Source organism: Syngnathoides biaculeatus, chromosome 15 (genome assembly GCF_019802595.1).
Source record: "Syngnathoides biaculeatus isolate LvHL_M chromosome 15, ASM1980259v1, whole genome shotgun sequence".
NCBI classification, from domain to species: domain Eukaryota; kingdom Metazoa; phylum Chordata; class Actinopteri; order Syngnathiformes; family Syngnathidae; genus Syngnathoides; species Syngnathoides biaculeatus.
Window position 1 is genome coordinate 14,135,563 of NC_084654.1, and position 22,708 is coordinate 14,158,270.

Genomic DNA, 22,708 nt, shown 5'->3' on the forward strand with positions numbered 1-22,708 from the left:
ATCTGGTCTGTTTTTAATACACATGCACGGTGGATCAGATGGAAACCGTTGGCCTCACAGTTCTGAGGTCCCGGGTTCAATCCCGGACCTGCCTGTGTGGAGTTTGCATGTTCTCACCATGTCTGCGTGGGTTTCCTCCAGGTACTCCAGTTTCCTTCCACATCCCAAAACATGCAACATTAATTGGACGCTCTAAATTGCCCCGAGGTGTGATTGTGAGTGTGGCTGTTTGTGTCGATGTGTCCTGCGATTGGGTTGCAACCAGTTCAGGGTGTGCCCCACCTCCTGTCCGTTGAGGACCCTTGTGAGGATAAGCAGCTCAGAAAATGGATGGATGGAAGTATGTTAATGGCTAAATGGAGGTAAATTTTTGATCCAAAACCTTCACAATCTTTTGCATGCACTATACCTAAAGTATATACTGTCGCTGTACTCTCTAATCTTCTTCTTTTCCTTTCGGCTTGTCCCGTTAAGGGTCGTCATAACTCTGGAAAAATGCATAAAATGTGAACAATTCCTTAAAGAAAATATGAGTGATCAGGCGTGAGTGGTGGTGGGTGGTAACTAAACTATAAAGGGATTTTGGATGAGCACAATCATTTGACAAAAGATCCAAAGAAAATAATGAGATGGTCCCCATTAAGTCCTATTTTACAGACTCTGCCAGGCTCTCAGCTCAAAAAGCTGCAGTGAACGAATGCCTTTTGTGCTCTAATGTCCAGACGGCACCAGAGCGACGGTCTGTTGGTCAGTCAGCCGCAGCTCAGAGCCAATCTCCGAGGCTCGCAGTCGCCCCAGCGACACACCGCCAAGTCCAGCCTGGAAGAGGACTTGAAGAAACTCATCATGCTCGACAGCCCTCCTCCCACCACCAGTGAAGAAAAGGTATGCGGGCACATCATTCATTCTGGAAATGTTGCAAAAATTGTCAAAATTGACTGCCAGTGTGTCAGTGAGATCAAGTGGAACTGGTGCAGGTTTCTGGTGGGCTCAAACAGGAAGTCTGTGAGGGGAAGACGCAGTACTGTCAATGTTTGCGCTTCGCAAATGCACTCCGACTTTACACGCGGGAGGTTTCCAACGTCCTTTTAAATTGGAGTTTTCGAAAGGTCATTGGGAGTTCATTCAGCCAACATGAGCTGGAAAAATATGCCTCAAAAAAATGATAGAAACAATCCTCATGAGTGATTCAACAAATCTCAAGTCAACATCTGAATGAATTTACTGTGTGTGATTTACTTTTTGTGACACATTAGAAAAAGTGTAATAACCAGTGAACTACACAGTACAGACTACTGCACAAGCAAATGAATTTCATTCAGCAAACACCAATAACGAGCCACTAGGTTACAACATATTTATTATTGCTCTGAAAATATCTTTCTGTTCCCTCTATAGCAGGGGTCTCAAACTGGTGGCCCGGGGGCCATTTGTGGCCCGCGAGATAATATTTGGTGGCCCCCACCTTAACATGAAAGTTTAATGTTAGTGCAGCCCTCGGGTCGTACTGTATACTTTTACATTTTTACAGTGTTGTGTGCGGCGCGGATGTGCCTCCTGATCACAGTATTTGGCTCTCGGGTGTGTGACATCGACCAGGCTTGATAGAATTCGAGAAACCATTGAGTGAAATTAACAGCACCGTTGACATAGAGGGTTTTATTAGAAGTTTTGCACACAACTATGTTTACACCAAGGCCCTTGCTTGTCTTATTTTGTGTTAAAAAAAAAAAGAAATACATTTGAGAAGATTGGATTTTATTTTTTAACTTCGAATTGCATCTGTGGCCCAGCCTCAGCCATATTTTTGCCTCCAGCGGCGCCAACGTAAATTGAGTTTGAGACCCCTGCTCTATAGTGTCCACCATTTAAAAAAAAAAAAAAAAAAAAAAAAAGTTGAGCAGTTTTTACTGGTCACAATACGCGGAAGATATGGAGAAAAAAATATATACATAACATGCCATACTTTGCATTTTGGGGTCAAGGGGCCAAATTGTTGGTCGTGCATATGTCACACAACATTCCCAGCAAATGTGTTGGAAATCGGCCCAATATTGGGTCGAAGATCCTGCAGTCTGATCTAGGCATTGCTCACATTGTTTTCATTATTCTGGGCAGGGCTCAGTCCCGATCCCGCCAGTAGCGGATGGAGGGGGGGTGTTTAATATATCTCGATCAAGCAAATTGTTGTGATTTTTAATGGCGTTGGATTTCCCCCGAAGCCGTTCCCTGCGGTGACGCCGACCCGCCGCTCCCTCCAGAGGACGCTGTCGGATGAGAGCATCTACAGCGGGCAGAGGGGGTCCATCTCCAGCGACAAACGCGACACCCCCACCGACCTCCTGTTCAGCTGCTCAACCGTGCCACGCTCGCCCACCGCTCGCAACGCGGCCAGCCGCCGAACTTCGCACAAATCCCTGGGTGACTTTTCGCTGACTTGCTCAACGGCATCGGAATCAGTGCCTGGGGGAGTTTCACTTTGCGTTTCCTCCTTTCCAGGGAACCTTTCTACTCCCGAAAGCACCGAGTTGGAGCAAGAGAGGGCCAAGCAGCAAGTGCAGGACCCTGCCCTAATGCCCCTCCCTGACAGCAGGACAGACGGCCCACTGGACTGGGCCCACTTGGTAGATGCCGCCAAGGCATTTGAGGGTAAGCTCATGTTGGGAAACTTCAACTGGAGACCAGTGCTTCTCAAAAGGACCTCCCGGAACCAATTACTCTTCCGTACTTTAGCGCAAATTAAACAATCTATTATCACATACATGTGACCGCTTTGCATGAACATCCTGTTTGTGTGTTTGTGGGCGGGGGTTAGCATAAAAGGGATATTATTACAAGAAAGGAAAGAAGGAGTTCACTGTTGGACTTTGTCTCCACTCCCCAGCAGGCTCGCGTTCTAACGGACTGTGCGCGCTTCCTCCAACAGAGCAGAGGCTGGTCTACCTGGCCGCCCAGGAGGAGAACTCCGTGGCTGAGAGCCCAGCAGGTGTCAGCCCCCAGCAGGCTGAGCCTCAGGCGGCGCCACTCAGGCAGCCCTCGCCCGGGTAAGGGGCGTGTTGTCACCGGCTTTGAAGCGTTTGTGGCCCAGCTCGGTGCCTGCCTAGTTCATTACACACAAAGACTGCGACTGATCAATTACCATGTCCGCTCAAATTGAGGCCCCCTGTGATGCAATTAATCATCGCATGCAAGGCGCCACCTGAAAAATAAACCCCTCATCCTAAATAGACAGCTTTTTTAATTCCCCTCAGGAAAAACCAATTACTTTTACTATGCCTCATACCCACATAAAATTACGACCAGTTCATTCGTATTTGGCCTCTATTGCTTACACAAACTTTATAAACAGTAGCTAACCAAAACAGCAACACTAACAGGTTCTCAGAGGAATTTGAGTCTGTATTACTTTGCTATTAGACAGTGCCTCGGTGCCATCTTGCAGCATTTTAGGCATCTCAGAAAGAGCATAAAAAAATGCAAATAGGTTAGTTTTTCAGCGAAAAGCTCAGGATAGGGTCCACAAAACAATTAAACTGATTTGGTAAATTTATTACCGTAATTCCCATCCTACAGAGCGCACCTGGTTATAAGCCTCACCCAGTACATTTGTAAAGGAAATACCATTTGGTACATACATGTGGCGCAGCTGTGTAAAAGCCGCAAGTGCCCACATTGAAACACGAGATAGTTACAAAGAAAGACAGTACAAAGAGAGTTTAACGCTAGTGCCATGCTAACAAGGCTGGTTTAAAAAAAAAAAAACGTACAGGTAAAAATCACTGAGCCACGGCAGTAGCACGCTAGAGCAGCGCTAACAGGGCCAGACCGGTAAATGTCACTTCCTCTGCACATATATTCCACCGGTCTCACTCTTGCCTGTTCCGCTTGTGTGCCCCCTTGTGGCCACTGGAAAAAATGCACAAATGAACCACATCACCGCATAAACCGCAGGGTTGACAGCATGTGAAATAGTCGCGTCTTATAGGCCGGAAATTACGGTAATTTTGAAGCGTACATGTCTGTGGGTCAATCAGAATAATAAACACAGTGTCCAATGAATACTTCTCAAAACTGAGGATAGTCATCTTTTTTTAAGTCTAAATTTTGAATAGTGAAGAAAACAATAGTGAACAAAAGCATTTTGAATTTGTGGAGCACCTTATCATACACTAAACACCCCTCTACCCCACCCAAAAAAAAAAAGCTTGACCCTAATAGCTGTACCTGTAATTTCTGTAATCTCTGTAGTGCAGTGAGTAAATGCAGGTGACCACTAGGTGAGGAAATAGCTCATCAAAGAATCAGCAAACCGAAACTAGGGAAGGATTTTAGTGTCCAGGACTCAACTGTGCTGTGTGCTGCGTTTTTAACCATTTGTCCAAGTGCCAGAGTTTGTTAATGCCAGAGTTAATGTTGTGTTTGTCCCTTCTCCCCTCGCAGCGAGACACCTGCCTGTTTAATGGGGAAAGTCAACCAACTGGAGTCGATGGTGAAGGCGCTGCAGGAAGACCTGAAAAGGGTGAGTCGGACTTACAGCTCAAGCTGAGCTACACATGATTTGGTACTCGTGAGGTCCGTGTGGAAGTGAACTCTCGCTTGCTTCCAGGTGCCTGTTCCATTTGGAATTTTATGTGACTTACGACTAATGTATGAAATTCTCTCTTTTTAAGTGGAGGCCCTTTTTCGCAGCATTCTTTTTTCATTTAAAATGTTTTTTTGCAAGTGAAACAGCACCCAATGAAGTGGACAAGATAAAGTGGAACCCACGTCGTGACGTTGGTTGTTAATTTTTCCTTTTTGCTACCCAGGCTGTACTAATACAAAGTATATACACTATACAGCCGTACTTTGATGTACGAGTAACTCGACTTGCTCGTTTTTCCAAGATATATATATATATATTTTTTTTTTTTTGGGTGCTTTGTCTTGTGATCACAAACTGGAGATATGAGTGCTGTATGATGACAGTGAACTCAATTCAAACCGCTGCTAGCTCATTGCAAGCATATAATGAAAGATACCATTGACATGCTAACGTTAGCATTGATATTTACAATCATCAAACCTTTTAAGTAATGGATATTTGAACACAAATGTTGGAACGACACATGTAAACATAAATATAACAATCACACATTTTTTTATTCTCAAGGAAATATACCGTAATTCCCGGCCTACAGAGCGCACCTGGTGATAAGCCTCACTCAGTACATTTGTAAAGGAAATACCATTTGGTACATCCATAGGCCGCAGCCGTGTAAAACCCGCAAGTGTCCATATTGAAACCCACATTGAAACACGAGATATGTAGAGAGTTTAACTAGACGCTAGGGCCGCTGCGCTAACACCAACGCTAGGGCCGCCGCGCTAACGCTAATGCTAATGCTAGGGAAGCCGCGCTAAAAGGGCCGGTTAAAAAAAAAACATACTGGTAAAATTACTGAGATACGGCAGTAACACACTAGCACAGCGCTAACAGGGCTGGACCGGTAAAAGTCACTTCCTCGGCACGTATATTCCACCGGTGTCACTCCTCATTTTTCCGCTCGAGTGCCCCTTGCGGCTGACCGCATAATCCGCAGGGTTGAAAGCGTGTGAAAAAAGTCACGGATTATAGGCCGGAAATTACGGTAACTAATGTTACAACAGGTTACTAAATAGCACTAGAAGATTCTTTTTGTGTCTACATGACTGCATTATACAGTAGTGTCTCCCGCTAGCCAAGTTGGGTGCACATGAAGGAGCAGTACACTGAATTACATATTATCATGATCAAGTCATGATGCACAAACTTTGGCGCCGACCTGCTTGACACCAGGTTACCACTTTTTAGCACCAAAGGAACATTTTTAGACAAGGCTTGGTCCTGATAGATGACTTTTTCAGTGTTTGGGTCCCAAAAAAGCCGAACCATGTTTTTGTAAGGGTTCACTTTATCCTCCTCCTTGCAGGAGAAAGATGCCAAGGCATCCTTGCAAATTCAGGTCCAGGGCTTGCGCGAAGACAACCAGCGCCTCCTGGAGGAGTCGTATAGCGCTTCGGCAAAGCTCAAGAAGTTCACCGAGTGGGTCTTCAACACCATCGACATGAATTGACGGCGACCAAGCAGCCACAAAGGAACAGAACCACTAAAACTCTTGCTTTACGCACGTCATTTTCTCCCTTCAAGGGGGACCCACTCATGCTCTTAAAAAGCGACGGACGCGTTCTTTGTGTTCATGTCAAACGGGATCTTCCACGTTGGGAATCGGTCGGCGGAACGACCATCCACGCATGCCCTCGTTTCCTACAGAATTGACTGATGGTGCTGGCTCGTCCATGTCCCCTGCATGTCAGAGAAGAGAACCAATTCAAACGACTGACCCAATTAAAAAATGGCTCATATTCCTCTGAGAAGCTTCAACTCTGTCTAATTGGCATTTTGTAGAGGACAAAACGCTAACACTGAATATTTTATTGGACTGCCAAAAAGAGAATATGTGTATATATATATGATAAATTGTAGTATCCTCTTGTTGTAGCATTGTGAGTAAACAATCGGACGGCCTTTGCATAGCACATACTGTAAACACTGTAAAGTCAGGCGTCTCTCATGTGTCAAAGATTGTACAAGCTGCAAGTGTACAGTGTACAACTACAACTGCAGGCGAAAACTGTTTATCTTTTGTATACCAAAAAAATGGCCCAGACTGTGGTTGTCGGTAAAATGGTTTTGACTGCTCATTTATTCCACCGTCTTGTAAATATAGGATTTATTTTCTCACCCCCTCACCCATGCCCTCCTCGATCAGATATTTAAAGAGTATTTATGAATATGACGATGTCACAGAAGAGAAAAGCAGCCGTGCGCAGGTATGCCACTCAGATGCTTGGAAAGTATTGGATTTCATCAGAAGAAAAATGTGTACATATATAAATGTATATATCTATATACATATATATATTATGTGTGAGAATTCACTAGAAATTTGTGCTGATTTAAATTGGCCTGAAGCACACGTGAACTTTTAAAACGGTATATGAAAATTATATTTACAGGTGGATCTCAATAAATTAGAATACTGTAGAAAAATGTTGAAATGAAATATCTCTACTTCATTTCGAAAGGTGGAACTTGTTAACACCATGAGAAAATGAAATATTAAAATATATATATAATATAAAAATAAAATATTATATATAAAATAAATTATATATATATATATATATATATATATATATATATGCCTAATGACATTACAAGATTCACTATCAGATTTTAATATTACACAAGAAAAGTTTGTTTTTTAAGAATTTAGGTTGAAAATGGCCATCTGTTGTTTTATGTTAGACGTTTCTATTGAGTATTATATGAAGTAATACAAGTTTCACTTTTTCAATTAAACTAGTGAAATAAATATTAATAATGAATACCTTTCCTATGATCCTAATTTATTGAGATTCGCTGTGTATATCACTTAACTTTAAAATAGTATCACTAAAGTAAATATTTTTTTTAAATCTATATTTACTTTTTTCTTAGTTTTTTTTAAATCAACTCTATTACAATAGATGAAATATATTTATACAATACGTCAAAGATTATGCTTCAAAATGTTTTGCTGATATTTCTTAAATTTCCCCATTTACAATTTCACTCAAGCTTGCCAAGTTTCAATGTCAGTTGAATTCCCCTCTCGATATTAATAATTAATAAGATGAATGCATTATTTCAAGTAAACACATAAATGCAAGAATTTTTCTGCAGCAGGAGACGTCCTTGTAGCAGGAGCAGTCCTGTACACGGAACCAACCACAGCATGCCAAAAGCCACCCCAACGTGATCCTCCCATTTTTAATATATTTATGGTCAAATATTGTGAGATTGCAGCCATTGGTGCTTTTCCGTGTGATTCTCACCGTAACCCCCAAAATATTACTATTATGATATTGAAACGTTTTCCCTCTTCACGTGGCTCCTGTAAGAGCGCGCAGCCAATTAGAAACATTGATCTATTTTGTGATTTTTGTCAACAATTTTGACTGCAAATGAGAGCATAAAAAGCATAAGAGGTAAACGGAACAAGTCTGAGGCCCCTTTGTGAACTTTCACCCTGAACGCGTGTGACGCCATGTGACTCTCTTCCCATTCATCTGTGATGTGTATAAAATGTTTATATCAATTAAAAATATTTTGTTCAATGATGATCCGTCTCAAGGGAAAGTCATTCATTCAATGTTGTGAGGTTTTGCTTTGTTTTTTTTTTTTTTTGTCCATATGAGTGCTTTAAACACACTGGCCAAAATATTAGCTAAGAGTCAACATATTAAAATATGAGTTTTATACATTACGAGCTGTCTGTTTAGTAAGTTCCCTGTCGTGTGAGTGATCCTGTTTTTGTCTGCTGTGTTTTGTGCTGCCATTTTGGCCAGGTCACTCTGGGAGTAGAGGCTTTAAAACAGGGGTGTCCAACTTATTTTTGTCTAGGGCCACATTGTTCCCCTCAGAGGGCCGTTATGATTGTGAAACCATAAAAATATTTGATCGTGATCCGCTCCGTCAATTTATGAATTAGTTTTGGAATTAGAAATCAAGGGTAATGGGTTTTTCAGCTCCTGTTCTTGTTTGATAGCACAAAATTGCATGGAATATTTCATCGTTATCATTTATGGAATATGACAATTTGAAGATTGTGAGTTGCACAATTTACATGTTGCCCTTCAAATTTTATGGAAACAAGTACAGGAATGACTTCTTTAATTTCGGGCCTGCAAGCTGTGACTTTTTTAACACACTTTCAAGCCTGCGGTTTATGTGTTGATGCGGCGCTAGCGTTAGCGCACCTGGTTATAAACCACGGTACACACAAAGAGTTTAACGCAGGGGTCACCAACGTGGTGCCCGCGGGCGAATGGTAGCCGCGAGGACCAGATAATGCGCCCGCGAGGTATGTTCTAAAAATACCATAGGCCACAAATTGTTATTATTTTTTTGTGCTTTAAATTTCAAATCTGAATTGCTTACGTGAATTAAAATTTTAAAATACCTGTAACAATAAATTAAAACAAAAATATTTTACGTACGTGTAATGAACTGAGTCTGAAATTTTCCGCAAACATGTCACGTGGCCCTTCATACGATCTGTCCTCACGAAGTAGCCCTCACCATCAAAAAGGTTGCTGAGCCCTGGTTTAACGCTAGTGCCGCGCTAACGCTGTCCCCGCACTAACGCAAGCCCCGCGCTAACACTAGCGCCGTGCCAGCGTAAACTTTCTGTGTACCGAGGTTTATAACCAGGTGCGCTCTGTAGGCCGTGGATTACAGTACTCATTAAACAGACTCTTGTCTTTATACAGGTGTAATAACACTAAAGACAAGCCATCTTGAGTGACCAAGCATTGCTGTTTATATAATTTAAAAAAAAGAAAACTAAAGCAAAAAGGAACTTTCTAGACACTAAAATGCATTTGTTTTAGTTTTAATAGAAAACACATATTGGGCAATGGGGAGGAAAATCCTGTAACTCTGTGCAGCTATGCATCACAGGCCAATCAAAGCTCCCCCCACCCCTACCCCCCGATTACACAGCAGTTGCTCATGCTGTTGCCCGTTAGTCTCTACCTGAACGGTTGTACTTTATAAAACAGCCGAGTAATGTCGAGGTCATCTCAGGTTCTCCGAAGGAGTAAACGACGTTCTGTCAATATTCTGCCAGACGACGGCCTCGGGCTGTTTTATCGTGATTACCTGCTGCTTTTCCGCTCAGGCATCGTTAATCAACCGCAGATAGATGAGTCTGGATGGGGCAGATTGATGAATGATGAAGACCCAAGAGGTGTGGAATACTGACGTTGAGTGCATTTGGATTGGACAAATGGCTCATTCTGAAAAACTCGAGTCGCACCGCCGCATGTTTAAGTGGCTTAAATCACTTTGATCGGAGCACCGACTTCTCATACACAATTCCATATTCATCTCGTGTTATTGAGAAAGTTAGAAACGCTCGCCAAAGAATTCTAACTTCAAATATTTCACACAATTCCATCAGAACGTCCCCAACAAAAAAAAAAACCCACTTTGTGCAACTAAGTCCTTTCACCGCGTGAGGGCGCTGTTATGCAGCACAAATGCGCCAAAGTTTGATAGGCCAACTTTGCAGCAAACAAGTGTGAACAACGTGACATTTTTTTCAAAACAATCCCAAGTGGGGACCATATACTCTTGTCACATGGAGATTGTGTTATTGAACACGAAATATGCAGAAGATTAGGTGGGTTTAACAAATTTCTCATCGCTTATGTTTTAAAATGTAATAATGTGGAGCACGAAGAGAAATAATCACAGGAAACTATGCGTATCTGCATTTCACGGAGAAAGTATCCTGCAAAGCCATCTACTCAGTTTTGAAGCATGTTTTGTTGACATGATACCTGAAGATTGGGGTTCGTGACTTTCTTTCTTCAAAAATTCCCTCATACTGGGGCTTTTGTTGTCGTTTTTTCAAGTATGCTTGGTACGTATTGGCAAAAGTGATGAGACGTCTTGTGCAATCTTTCTAATTGAAACCAAATATGGGTCCTTGCATATATTTCCTTATATATTAGCCAAAATACTGTACATCATTTTAGCTCATATTGGCTCTCAATTTGTCATTATTTATGTCTTTATTTATTGGCTGAGTCTCATATTCATGTATGTGCACCCTTTTAAGGTAGCAAATATTCCTTGCATCATTAAGCTTCATTAAACAGGAAAATCATCAACGTATAAAATGTTGAACCAGCAGAGCTCCACCTTCTTCTAAAATTGCTCATACTTCACTTCCCATTGTTTCTATTTGCAGCAGCTTTGAGATAACATGCGTGTGTGTGTGTGTGTGTGTGTGTGTGTGTGTGTGTGTGTGTCACTGTGTCGGTGAACAGGATGTTTAATAATTTAGCCGTCATACAGATTATAGCAGCCTAGGCCCCTTTAAAGGAGATTAAAATATTCCTGTCTGTCGGTTTGCTTGTGTGGAGCCTGAGCTGGAACACACACACACATAGACTATATATATATATATATATATATAATATATATATATATGTACACATAGTGTATATGTACACATAGTGTATATGTACACATAGTGTATATACCTTACATTTAAGATATTTGCGTGACTAATTTCAGGAGATCATATAAGCCTGGGGTGGCCAATTCATCCATCCATCCATTTTCTTCACCGCTTATCCTCACGAGGGTCACGGGGAGCGCTGGATCCCATTTCCCTATATCTCTATATGTTACAAAGAGCACACCAAAAAAGGTGTGCACACTAAAACCAAAACAACAGTAAACTACAATGCCCATCTGCAATATTATGCAAAAGTATATGGATTAGATGGTTCTAATACTGTTTGAAAGGTGAAATATTATGGAAAACGGACTGTTAATGGTTAATAACTTGGATCCAAACAAATGAGTCCTTGCCCATCCATCAAGTGTGAAATTACACAACAAAGTCATTTTTTGTGAAGTGACATTTTGTCAAATCTTCCAAGACCTTTCATGAAGATACTTGGGAACTGTTTTAATTTATATTCACATTGTCCTTGCGAAATTCACTGTCATGCACGTCAATATTGATATGAAATAAAGTAAGCATAAATGATTTATTTACCGCAACAAAGGTGTCTTTGTCCATCTATCTATGCCAGCGATGGCAGAAAGTACAGTACAGTAAACCCGCGTGTGGCAAGGAGATTTTCCAAATGTAAACTCCATACCTTGACTCAATTAAGGTGAGGAAACAACCAAGTGTGTGCCGTTCGGATGAGCAGGCCCACGTTCGACCTCAATTTAGTTCTGCCGTCATTTGTTTCGCCTCAAAGGCAAATTGTAACGATCCTCATTTGTTAGGCGGACGTCGAGATATTTCGCTGCGAAGCAATCGTTGTGTTTTTTTGGCCCTCCGTGCTGAGATAACACGGCTAATGAAAGATAAGAGCGTGGAGCTTATTTGTCTCCAAATCATGTTCAAATTATACAACCATCAATATTTGACAAAAATTTGATATAACAGCAGTTTGCAATCAATACTTATCACATAACGTGACAAAAAACATTAACAGTTTCATCAGATATGTCAATTGGGTGCACACATAAAGACTACTTTGCTACTTGTAGTTGGTTGGCGCAAGTTTTGTTCTGACCAAGCAATCCAAAGGAAAAAAAAAAAACTGATGTCATCACTGGCTGTGGCCTTGTGAGGGCAAATTTTGAAATCTGATTGGCGAAAGCACAGGTGTCAAACTGGTGGCCCGGGGGCCAGATCTGGTCTGCCGCAACATTTTATGTGGCCCGCGAGAGTGTGCTTTGCGTTTCTTGCTGAAATACAAAATAACCAAATTGTCTTCACTTTTAAAAATCATGTGGTTGGATCAACAGTTTTTACTGGCTTTTGATTTCAAAACTAATCCATTCATTTTTGTTAATGTCATAATGTGAGCCAATCGAGCATTCATAACGGCCTTGCGAGTGCAACCATAGCGACAAGGTGGCCTGGGACAAAAAAATCAGTTCGACACCCCTGGGGTAAAGGAACAGCCTGATCACCGATACAGTTGAAGTTCAATTAACATGGGAACCCGGATTGACATGGGAACACTAACGACTGAAAACTCATTGGAACAACCCCTCCAAAAACAAACAAGAAATCTAACATACACATACTGCAAGTTGTGCAGCCAAGAGAAACTCTACAAGAATACACATTTGGCAATAAATTAATACGATACCCTGGAACAACTATTATAATCTAGGTTGTAAATGTAGGTCATAGGTCAGGTTCTCCATTCCATGCATTCACGCTGCTGCATCCTTTGCATGATGATGCATTTGAGGCGGGGGGGGCGGGGGGGGGGAATCACGCATCCATTGCCATTTAAGCTCGAATGACTCCACGTTGAAGCAAGTGACATGCAAGTGCGCATCCTCAAGCTACAAGTTTTTTATTTCTTACATAATGCAGCGATTTATAGAGACGAGGTATAAAAATAACTTAGCCTACTTAGGAGAATAGGCACGCTAAGCTTTCACTCGGCCGCAACGCACCGCTCACAATTTAGCATCCGCCGCTAATGAAATGCTTCTTATTTTGAAGTTTCACACACACACACATGCATGCGCTCTCATTCCTTCATTCATCCCTCTCTTCCTAAGTTGAGCTCTCTCTCTCTTTCTCTCTATCTCACACACTCTCACCCTCAGGCAGACAGTGAGAGAGGAGAGGAGAGGAGAGGAGAGGAGAGGAGAGGAGAGAGAGGAGAGGAGAGGAGAGGAGAGGAGAGGAGAGGGGAGGAAAGGAGTGAGGACGACGTGAGGATCTCCTCAACTCGCTCCACTCTGGAGTGAAGAAGAGAGGGAGGAGGGAGGAATAGACTGCAGCCACAAGCTTGCCCCCCCCCTCTCTCTCCCTCTCTCCTTCTTGAGCCTCTCTTCTCCTCATCTTGCCAATGACACCATGAACCTGCCTGCCGCTTGTTGCTAAGGAGGGAGCCAAGCAGGCGGAAGGGAGCGCAGCGGACAGGACCGGCCGCTCTTCCTTCGCTTTCCGAGGTAATGATGCGACTCGGGCTCGTGGCAGCTGTCGGGGGTCGCGCACATGTGGCGCCCATCATGAGAGTCGGCGGCTCTCGCCGGTTGTTGCGGGATTTCCTGTTGTTTCACTTGAGTTGACAACCTCTGCCAGCCCTCCTTGGCCATTTGTTTGCATGCTGGGGCACTTGGGTGGGGGGGGGGGTGTTTGTGTTACCCGGAGAATCCCCCCAATTTTTGGTTCTAACAGAGGTGTAATTAGCTTTATATTTTATTTTTATCATCGGGCAGGAGGTGAGCTAGTGCTTCACAATTCTGAGGTTCACAGTGTCAATCTCAAGTTTGCGTGTTCGCCCTGCTTTTATTTTTTAAATACAGTATTCTGGTTTCCTCCTACATTCTAAAAACATGCATGTTAAGGCTCTAAATTGTCCATAGGGGAGAATATGAGTGTGAATGGTTGTTTGTCTAGAGTGCCCAGGGATTGGCTGGTGTCCAGTCTAGGGTGTAACACACCTCTCACCTCAAAACAATTGGGATAAATTAAGGACAATCACAGTAGAAAATGGATGGATAGCTATTTTTCATTATTTTTTAAAATTATCTTAAGGATGTCTGCTGAAATTTACAGTTCCTAGTTCCAGAGAACTATTGTTGCATCACAGTAGGAGGGAGAAAAAAAAAATCCAAACTTTTTTTGCCCATCATGCCTGTAATCCATCCATTTCTTAGCCCCTTATCCTCACAAGCATCATGGTGGTGCTGGAGCCTAATCCAGATGTCAACGGGCAGAAGGCGGGGTCCACTCTGAACTGGTTGCCCGCCAATCGCAGGGCACATGGACACAGCCGCACTCACAATCACACCTAGGGGTGATTTATCCATCCATTTTCTTTACCGCTTATCCTCACGAGGGTTACGGTGGTGCTGGAGCCTAACCCAGTTGTCAATGGGCAGGAGGCGAGGTACACCCTGAACTGGTTGCCAGCCAATTTCAGTGCACATCGAGACAAACAGCCGCACTCACAATCACACCTAGGGACAATTTATCCATCCATCCATTTTCTTTGCCGCTTATCCTCACGAGGGTCACGGGGAGTGTTGGAGCCTATCCCAGCTGTCAACGGGCTTGAGGCACAGTACACCCTGAACTTGTTGCCTGTCAATCGCAGGGCGCATAGACACAAACAACTGCACTCACAATCACACCGAGGGGCAATTTAGAGTGTCCAATTAATTTTGCATGTTTTTGGGATGTGGGAGGAAACCAGAGTGCCCGGAGAAAACCCACGCATGCACGGGGAGGACAGGCAAACTTCACACAGGTGAGGCCAGGATTTGAACCACAGACCACAGAACCGTGAGGCCAACGCTTTTTAGTTGAGCCACCGTGCCACCACCTTTAACACTGTTAATTAAAAAAATCAATGTGTATTCATGGTTTGTCTTTATTTGTGTGGAGCTGTTATCTTGAATTACAGCTTCCTGTTCCCAGGGGACTCATTAACACGCCATTGTTTCCTTAAAGGCAGGAACTATGCAATCCATATATCGTTGTGAGCAAATGATGCAAAAGATTAGCAATAGAAGACACGAGTCGTATGATGTTAAAAATTATCTGTATTATGAGCAAATTCACACAAATCTTCGGCAAATCTCTCGAGACTTCATCACATTTCATAAGACCCACTGAAAAAAAGTATTGACCCACTGACCACAGTAACAACTAAAAATCCCTCAATTTTATCCCCAAAATAAAACGTTTAAAAATATTGAGTAGTTTTACTTTTCTCAACCTTTTGAAAGCTGCCCTATTGCTATCTAAAGACTGCACACTTGTACAATTTTGACTTTGGGCAGCAGTAGAGGTTTTTTTTTTTTTTTTTGGTCTTCGCATGAGCTATCAGCATATTTCGGGATATTTTATAATAGCTCATTAACCTGTCACCACACACAAAAAAATAATAATAATAAAAGTTGGGAGGCCTCAGACATTAATCTTCATTGATTTTGTGCGACGCAATTTGGGAGAAATTTTGAAGATATATTTTTTTAGGATGCCTGTACAGTCTAAAGTTTTTAATTGACATCAGTTCTCACTGTTAGTATAAAATATCCATCCTTCCATTGTCTTAGCCGCTTATCCTCACAAGGGTCGCGGGGAGCACTGGAGCTGTCAACGGGCAAGAGGCGGGGTACACCCTGAACTGGTTGCCAGACAATCGCAGGGCACATGGAGACAAACAGCCGCACTCACAATCACACCGACGGGCAATTTGCAGTGTCCAATTAATGTTGCGTGTTTTGGGGATGTGGGAGGAAACTGGAGTGCCCGGAGGAAACTCACTCAGGCATGGGGAGAAGATGGAAACGCCACACAGCCGGGTCCGGGATTGAATCCGGGACCTCAGAACTGTGAGGCCAACCCTTTAGCAGCTGATCCAACACGCCGCCATAAAATATCCAATGTATTTTTTTTTATATATTTAGAACCATCCAAATTCCAGTTAATTTGAAAACAAAATTTGAATCCAGATTTTTCCTTTTTGAGTTTGAAGGGTAGAAAAAATGGGAATGAAGGAAAATGTGATCATAACCATAGATGTATAAAGTGCAATTTTCTCTGCCTTGGCTACTAAATATAATATTGCAAACAAGAAAAAAAAAAAGGGGGGTGGAGCAATTGTGTTCTGCTTTGGCGATTTTGTGTACTTCAGTCAGTCGGAATGATGTATTTGTACTCATTCGTTTATGAACATTATGCATGTCAACGTCTGCGTGTATACTCCTTGAATAGTCCACACTTTGCTCATTATACTGCACCGCTGAGCGCATCTGCTCGAGGCAAAACCTGAGGAACCGTCCGTAGGGCGTGTAATCCAACCCCCTCACCTCTGTCTACGCAGCCCGATTAAAGGACTAACAAAGGCTTTAACCCATTTCATACACACAGGAGCCCCTCGGTGGCAAAGTATGTGTGAGGCAGGGTTATGAAAATCCTTTGTAGAGTGGAATTAATTCAACACAGAGCATCAGAGATGAGGGGAGGCGGAGGGTTGGGGGGCGGCCTGGAGAAAGTGACGGCGGGCTTGTAAATAAATCTCTTGACAGCCGCTCTCAAAGCGGTCAGTGGGCGAGTGGGTGGGGAAGGCGTTTCATGCGGGGAGATCAGAGGTAAACCATCATGTGATTGGACTTCCTGCTGTCAACAATTTCTAATAACATAACAGCTCGTGTGCCACTGCTGTAATTTGCACTTAAGAATAAAAGACGAGGTCAGGAGAAGGAAAAAAGATGAAAATGGCCATTTTTACTGCTCTCGTATTTGGTGTCGGAGTGTCGGAGTCCCCAAAACAGACGGCTACTGTAGTACCACAACTGACCTGTGTGAAGCAGTATAGAAACGCGAAAAGGGTAGTAGAAGTAATGGGAGAACATATAAGCCAACCGTTAGTTTTCCCCATTGATCTAAAAAAAAAAAAAATAAAATGAAAAAAAAATGGGTGGCTCATTGGTCACCAAAACTGAAGTCGCCATCCGCCATCTTGATACTCCCAAAACAACCATGCCGACCTGCGCAGCGTTACTCACCAGTTTCGCGGCTGTGAGAAAACATTCCACAGGTAAGTTAGAAAGATTGACTTTGACACTGTTAAAGTTTGTTTTTAAAGGCTTTTTTTTTTATTTTCTGATGAGCTTAATTCACTTGAACAGCGTTTTGTTTACGGTTGTTGTTCACTGTTCACGCTCTGCTTCACCTTCACGACAGTTTTTCGCGAAAAAAGTGATGTCAATATTTTCCCAAACTTCATCAGTGGATAGGCAAGAAAACACATTTTCTGTGAAATTTTTTGATGAATTTCATAATACAGAACTCTGCAAATTTGATTTTCAAATGCGTGGAAACAAGTTTAAATTTTCTGTCTGAAATAGCACCTCACAGGGACAACAAATGAACAATGCTGTTAGCATGGATTTTCCCATTGCTCGTTGTGTTATTGCTCTCGTCATCGGTGCTACCCTTGTGCCGGCCAATCAGCTGCTGCCATCCTTGTGTTCTCACCACCTGTTTGCCATTAGTGTATTTAGTCTCCCCCATTTTATTCGTCCATTCTTGGTCGCCATGTTGGGTGAGTGTCTTCCTTACATGCGCCTGCCTAGTGTCTCCATCTTTGTTTGCCCTTCAAATTCTAGTTTTTTTTTCTTGTTCCCTCACACTCTTGCTTCCATTTTTTTGTTAATAAACATTTAGAACTTCACCTGCCGAGCCTGGGTTCTCCACTTGGTTTCACCTGCCTCTGCCTCTACACCGTCACGCCCAACTCCTGACAAATGTAGCATGTTCTACCATATTTGATACTTTTTTTTAAAACTTCTGTTTGTAACCATATATGAGCCAAGCCAAAGATCAAATCATGAGGGAAAAAAAAAAACAAAATTCTTGTGCATATTTACTTTGGAAGTAAAATAAAATTGAAGGTGATATCCCAATTCTAAATACAGTAAAGCCTCGGTTCTTGAACGTCAACGATTTTGAACAAATCTTTTTTCGAACAAAAATTTCGAAATTTTTTTTGCTTCTGTTTTCGAACGAAAATCGGTACTCAAACGCCCCTGAAAAAAAAACTGAAAAAACATATTGCATGCGGCCAGACCAGCTGACCCACGACGCACTTTTTTGTGAATTCCCAAGCCGCTGAAAAAACACAGAAATAACATAATGCGCGCGGCCCAAGCACCTGACCCACCCAAGACGCACTTTGTCATTGTCAATTCGAACGCCCCCTGAAAAAAGGGGAAATAACATAATGCGCAAGGCGCAAGCAGTTGATCCACCCATGACGCGCTTTGTTATTGTCTACTCCAACGACCCCCCCCTGAAAAAAAACAGAAATAACATTGCGCGCGGCACAAGCAGTCGACCAACCCAACTTGTTATTGTCAATTCAAACACCCCCCCGAAAAAAAAAAAAAAAAAAAACGGAAATGACATAATGGGAGCAGCTCAACCAGCGCACATTTGTTATTCTGTACAACACAGCCTCTGGCCGCAGACCTGTCCCGGTAGTGACTGTTATTTTTTTTTCTTATCAAGCACTACCGTATTAACCCCCAATCATGGCTCCAAAGAAAGCAAGTTGCTTGTTTAAAGTTATTCTGCACTTTTGTCAATAAAAAAGTTTACAAGGCTGGGGGCTGAGTCGCTACAGATACGGCAATGCACTCTGAGCCTAGCGTACTCTATTACTAAAGCATACATTTTAAGCAAAAAATAAATATATTTCTTTAATTATTTTATTATATAAAGTATTTAAACTATACATGTATTTCTACTATGCCATTTGTTATCGGGAAAATCTTAAAAAAATGCTTTAAAAAGCCCAATTTTTTCGGCTTGGAACACATTATTTCTTTTTCCATTCATTGTAATGGGAAACATTGATTCGGTTTTCAAACAAATCACTTCTCGAACCGTTTTCTAGAACGGATTGTGGTCAAGAACTGAGGCATCACTGTATATTTACAACTTTTTTTCTTAAAAATTACATTTTTGTCACAACCTCTGCCGAGAGACCTGGAATTTCGCTCTTTTGAATATCTTGATCTTATCTATGTCACCAGCAAAGTTCTTCGCCCTCCCCTTCCACTCCAGAGGCAGCGCTATCAACTTAGCAAACACTTTTGCTCTCACAAGTGTGTCTTCTATGTTGAAACAACCAGTCAGAGGAAAGGTGGTGGTCTTGACCAAATGTAGACAAACTGGGCCAAACAGAAGTAACTGTCAGAGAGGCCTTTACTGGACACCTGTAGGAAAAATTGTCGTTTTTGTTTTTTTTTTGATAAAGAAATTCATGGAAGAGTGTCACTCTAGAAAAATACGTGACTTTTAAAGGCCAAATGTTGTTTTGTCTGACAGGTGTGAGTGAAGATGGCAGAGGGCTCCAAAGAGCGCGTTGGCGTGGACATCGCAGATCCAGATGAGGACTCTCCAAACATGATCGTCTACAGAAAGGCAAGCCTGGCTTTGATTGTGTGGGCGTAGTTGCGGATGGGGGTGTGGGCGTTGACTGGGAGCCAGTGACGCTTTGGTTGAAACTGGTCACTGTTCTGCATCAGGCTATATATTCCCGCTACGTTTTCATGTGTTCAGGATTAGAGGTGACTCCATCGCGAGTTAGACAATTTTCACATGTTCGTTCAATGATAAGTTATCAAATGAGAAGTTCTGTCCATTGTTCATTGGCCCTTTTACATGAGAGCCTGAGCGCTAGTGGAACCCGCTTGCAGCGCTCTGTTGATGGCCATTATTCGTGTCAGGACTGTCGCATGACACAAACGCATTCTCCTGATTGGAATCGTAACGCAGAGGTTAGCTGTCTAAGTTTCGTGTTCCATCTCCAGCCTGGTAGAGCTTCTGACCCGGTCCACCGTACCATAATCAAAAATCTAATAAAACCTAGGGAACTGTTATAAAAACCCACTTATCGTAATGCACTGCTGTTTGGGTTCAATTAAAAACCAAGCTTTGATGTGGGGAAAGTACCAATTTACGCACCACCACACCCATAAAATGTTCATATTTGCAAATGCAGTGCAAATCTTGACTTCCCAGTTGCGAGCAGTCTCTTGATCATTTAATTCTTTTGTTGTACTGGACTGTAACGCCCATTCATGTTGGTAAGATGAATTGCTTGAACTCAACGCTACTTTTTATGAGTTGTTCAAAAAACCAAAAGAACAAACTGCTTGTGCAACCCACCAGTTTTTAGGCCATACTTCCTAAAGTCGCACGTGCAACTTACATACCAGATCGGATTGTGTAATTACACATTGTAAAAGGAATTTCCTTACTTTGTTTTGTTCTACACAATCAATAGATCAAATCAAACCCTAACTACACCACTATGATCCCAAAATAATTTAATGATATTTAAAACTAATCTTACAGGATCCTTGAAAATAAATTTCATACAGACTTGATTGTGCACATGAACAACGATCGACCACCATCGCTAAAGTTGACTCCTCCTTAAGAAACCAATTTTTCTCTCCGTCACGATGGTGTCATATTTTCTCAGATGAACTACTGTATTGCTTTTTGATCTAGACAACATTTTAGCATCTTCTCAGGGAATTTCATAACTGACTGCCACTATGTGAGTTTTCAGCAAATATTCAAGCATAGGTCCCCCTCCCCCCAAAAAAAAATTAGTAAACAGATGGCCACATTTGATTTGTTGCATCATATTTTTTCAGAAATTTTGTCATGCTCCGAGGCAGGCTTCCTAATAATTGTCTTTCACAAGCGAGCGGGAGGCCTGCAGTCATTTCCAGTATGTGGGTCACTTTGTCCGCCTATTGTGTCCTCCCCGTATTGTCAATACCCCCCCCCCTCTTTTGTTTTGTAGCGCACTGCAAAAGAACACCAACACTGCACATCTTCGCAGTTTACGCTGGCGCGCGGCTTCATTATGCAACGCCGCTCAGGCCCGGCGGCGCCACATTGGAGGTTTTTTTTTTTTTTTTTTGCTTGTCAGTGCGCACCCCGTGGGGAGCTTTTGTCATGTTGTGCGTCAGTCGCGTGCACGGCGACAGGAACGGTCAAGGCTGACGGGGTTTCTTATTACTGCCTCTTTATTTTCAAATCCCACTTGAAAGCGTGATGATTCCCAGTATAACACTTTCGGATTTCTCTTCGCTTAGCTGTGGAATCCATTTCATTATATAGTACTAGAATTACAGGAAAGTTAACTACATAATGCACACATATAAGGAGGGATTGATACTTTTTAGACTTAAAAGTACTTACATTTGAGTACTCTAATTAAATATTAAGACACAGACTTTGCAGTAACAACCTCATTTTACTTAAATGTTACCTGTAACAAGAGATTTCAGTTGTGGCGTCTCAGTCGGAACTCTAGGGGGCACTTTGTAAAAGTAGTAGATGAGAGATCAAGACGAAATATGAGCTGAAGAAGAGATAGTTTTGGACATACAAGCACTGATCTAATAAAAAAAAAACTGGATAGCGCATACATATCTAGCGGTGTGTCGATGGGTTGAAGCCATTGGCCGCCATCTTGGTACTCCCAAAACGTGTGGAGGCCATGGTTTACAGGTTGGATTATGGCGGGGTTTTTCTCAAAGTTTGGCATGTAGAATTAAAACTGATTGTGTGAGCTTGACTTTTTTTCCAGTTCTGGTAACATGAAGGATTTTTAATTCGACCTCGTAAGCCAAAAAAGGCAAAGTGCAGAGGAAAGACATACAACACTGTGACTACCAAGAAACCTGGCATATTACATTACCTAAGGCCCGATTTCCTTGACATGTTAACTTTTCCCAAAACACGCTGTGAAGCACTATTATCATTACATAGCAAAAAACGAAGCATTTTTTGTCATAAAAACATTCAATGTTAAGTCAATCAGTTAGATATATTTTTGGAAATAAAGACTTGCAATGGGAAAATACATGCTAAAGGCATTGTTCATTTGTTGTCTCTGCAATGTCCTATTTTAGACAAATTGTTTCCTCGCATTTGAAAATCAATTTCAATTTGCAGAGTTCTGTATTGTGAAATTCATCAAAGATTTCACAGAAAATGTGTTTTCTTGCTTACCCACTGATGAAGTTTGGGAAAATCGCTTTTTGGAAAAAAAAAAAATGTCAGCCTATGAAAGTGAAGCAGAGAGTTAACAGCGAACAACAACAACCGTAAGCAAAACTTTGTTCAAGTGAATTAAGCTCATCATAAAATAAAAAAAACCTTTACAAACAAACTTTAACAGTCTCAAAGTTAATCTTCCTTGCCTGTGGAATGCTTTCTCACAACCACGAAACTGGTGATTAACGCAGTTAATTGTTTCACAGGTCGGCATGGTTGTTTTGGGAGTATCAAAATGGCGGATATCTGCTTTCGGTGACTTGGTGCCCATAGAGGTATCCAGTCGTTTTTTTTTTTTTTACAGATCAGTGTATACAAGTAGGAACACGGATGATGTGTTGCCTCCGTTAACTACAAAATAAAGTCAGTAAAAAGAAATGAGACTGCTTAAGAAGTGTCAAATTTTTGTCATGTGCTTCATTGTACTTTTGCGTTAGGGTTATGACATTGGAACCATAATTGTTCATCTTATTAAACAA

The 22,708-nt window shown here is 42.0% G+C and overlaps 2 protein-coding genes across 8 annotated transcripts in view; both read left to right on the top strand.

The window, feature by feature from the left end:
• LOC133513269 (signal-induced proliferation-associated 1-like protein 1) overlaps window positions 1-8,190 on the top strand; it is a 46,382-nt gene extending 38,192 nt beyond the window's left edge. For all 4 annotated transcript variants that reach the window (XM_061843878.1, XM_061843879.1, XM_061843880.1 and 1 more), the window contains exons 16-21: window positions 723-885; window positions 2,223-2,421; window positions 2,500-2,649; window positions 2,927-3,044; window positions 4,441-4,519; window positions 5,952-8,190. In XM_061843878.1, the coding sequence (XP_061699862.1) occupies window positions 723-885; window positions 2,223-2,421; window positions 2,500-2,649; window positions 2,927-3,044; window positions 4,441-4,519; window positions 5,952-6,095 (853 nt within the window). In that variant the 3' untranslated portion in view covers window positions 6,096-8,190. The remainder of the gene's footprint in view (window positions 1-722; window positions 886-2,222; window positions 2,422-2,499; window positions 2,650-2,926; window positions 3,045-4,440; window positions 4,520-5,951) is intronic.
• Window positions 8,191-13,287: 5,097 nt separating this feature from the next.
• LOC133513376 (regulator of G-protein signaling 6-like) overlaps window positions 13,288-22,708 on the top strand; it is a 45,110-nt gene continuing 35,689 nt past the window's right edge. For 2 of the 4 annotated variants that reach the window (XR_009798478.1, XM_061844118.1), the window contains exons 1-2: window positions 13,288-13,579; window positions 19,476-19,571. Coding sequence is in view for 3 of the 4 variants with exons in the window: in XM_061844118.1 (XP_061700102.1) it covers window positions 19,488-19,571 (84 nt within the window). In the remaining variant the exon portion in view is untranslated. Of the gene's footprint in view, window positions 13,580-15,844; window positions 17,182-17,207; window positions 17,893-19,475; window positions 19,572-22,708 lie in introns of those variants that run through there. The other 2 variants (XM_061844119.1, XM_061844120.1) reach the window with 2 other exon arrangements.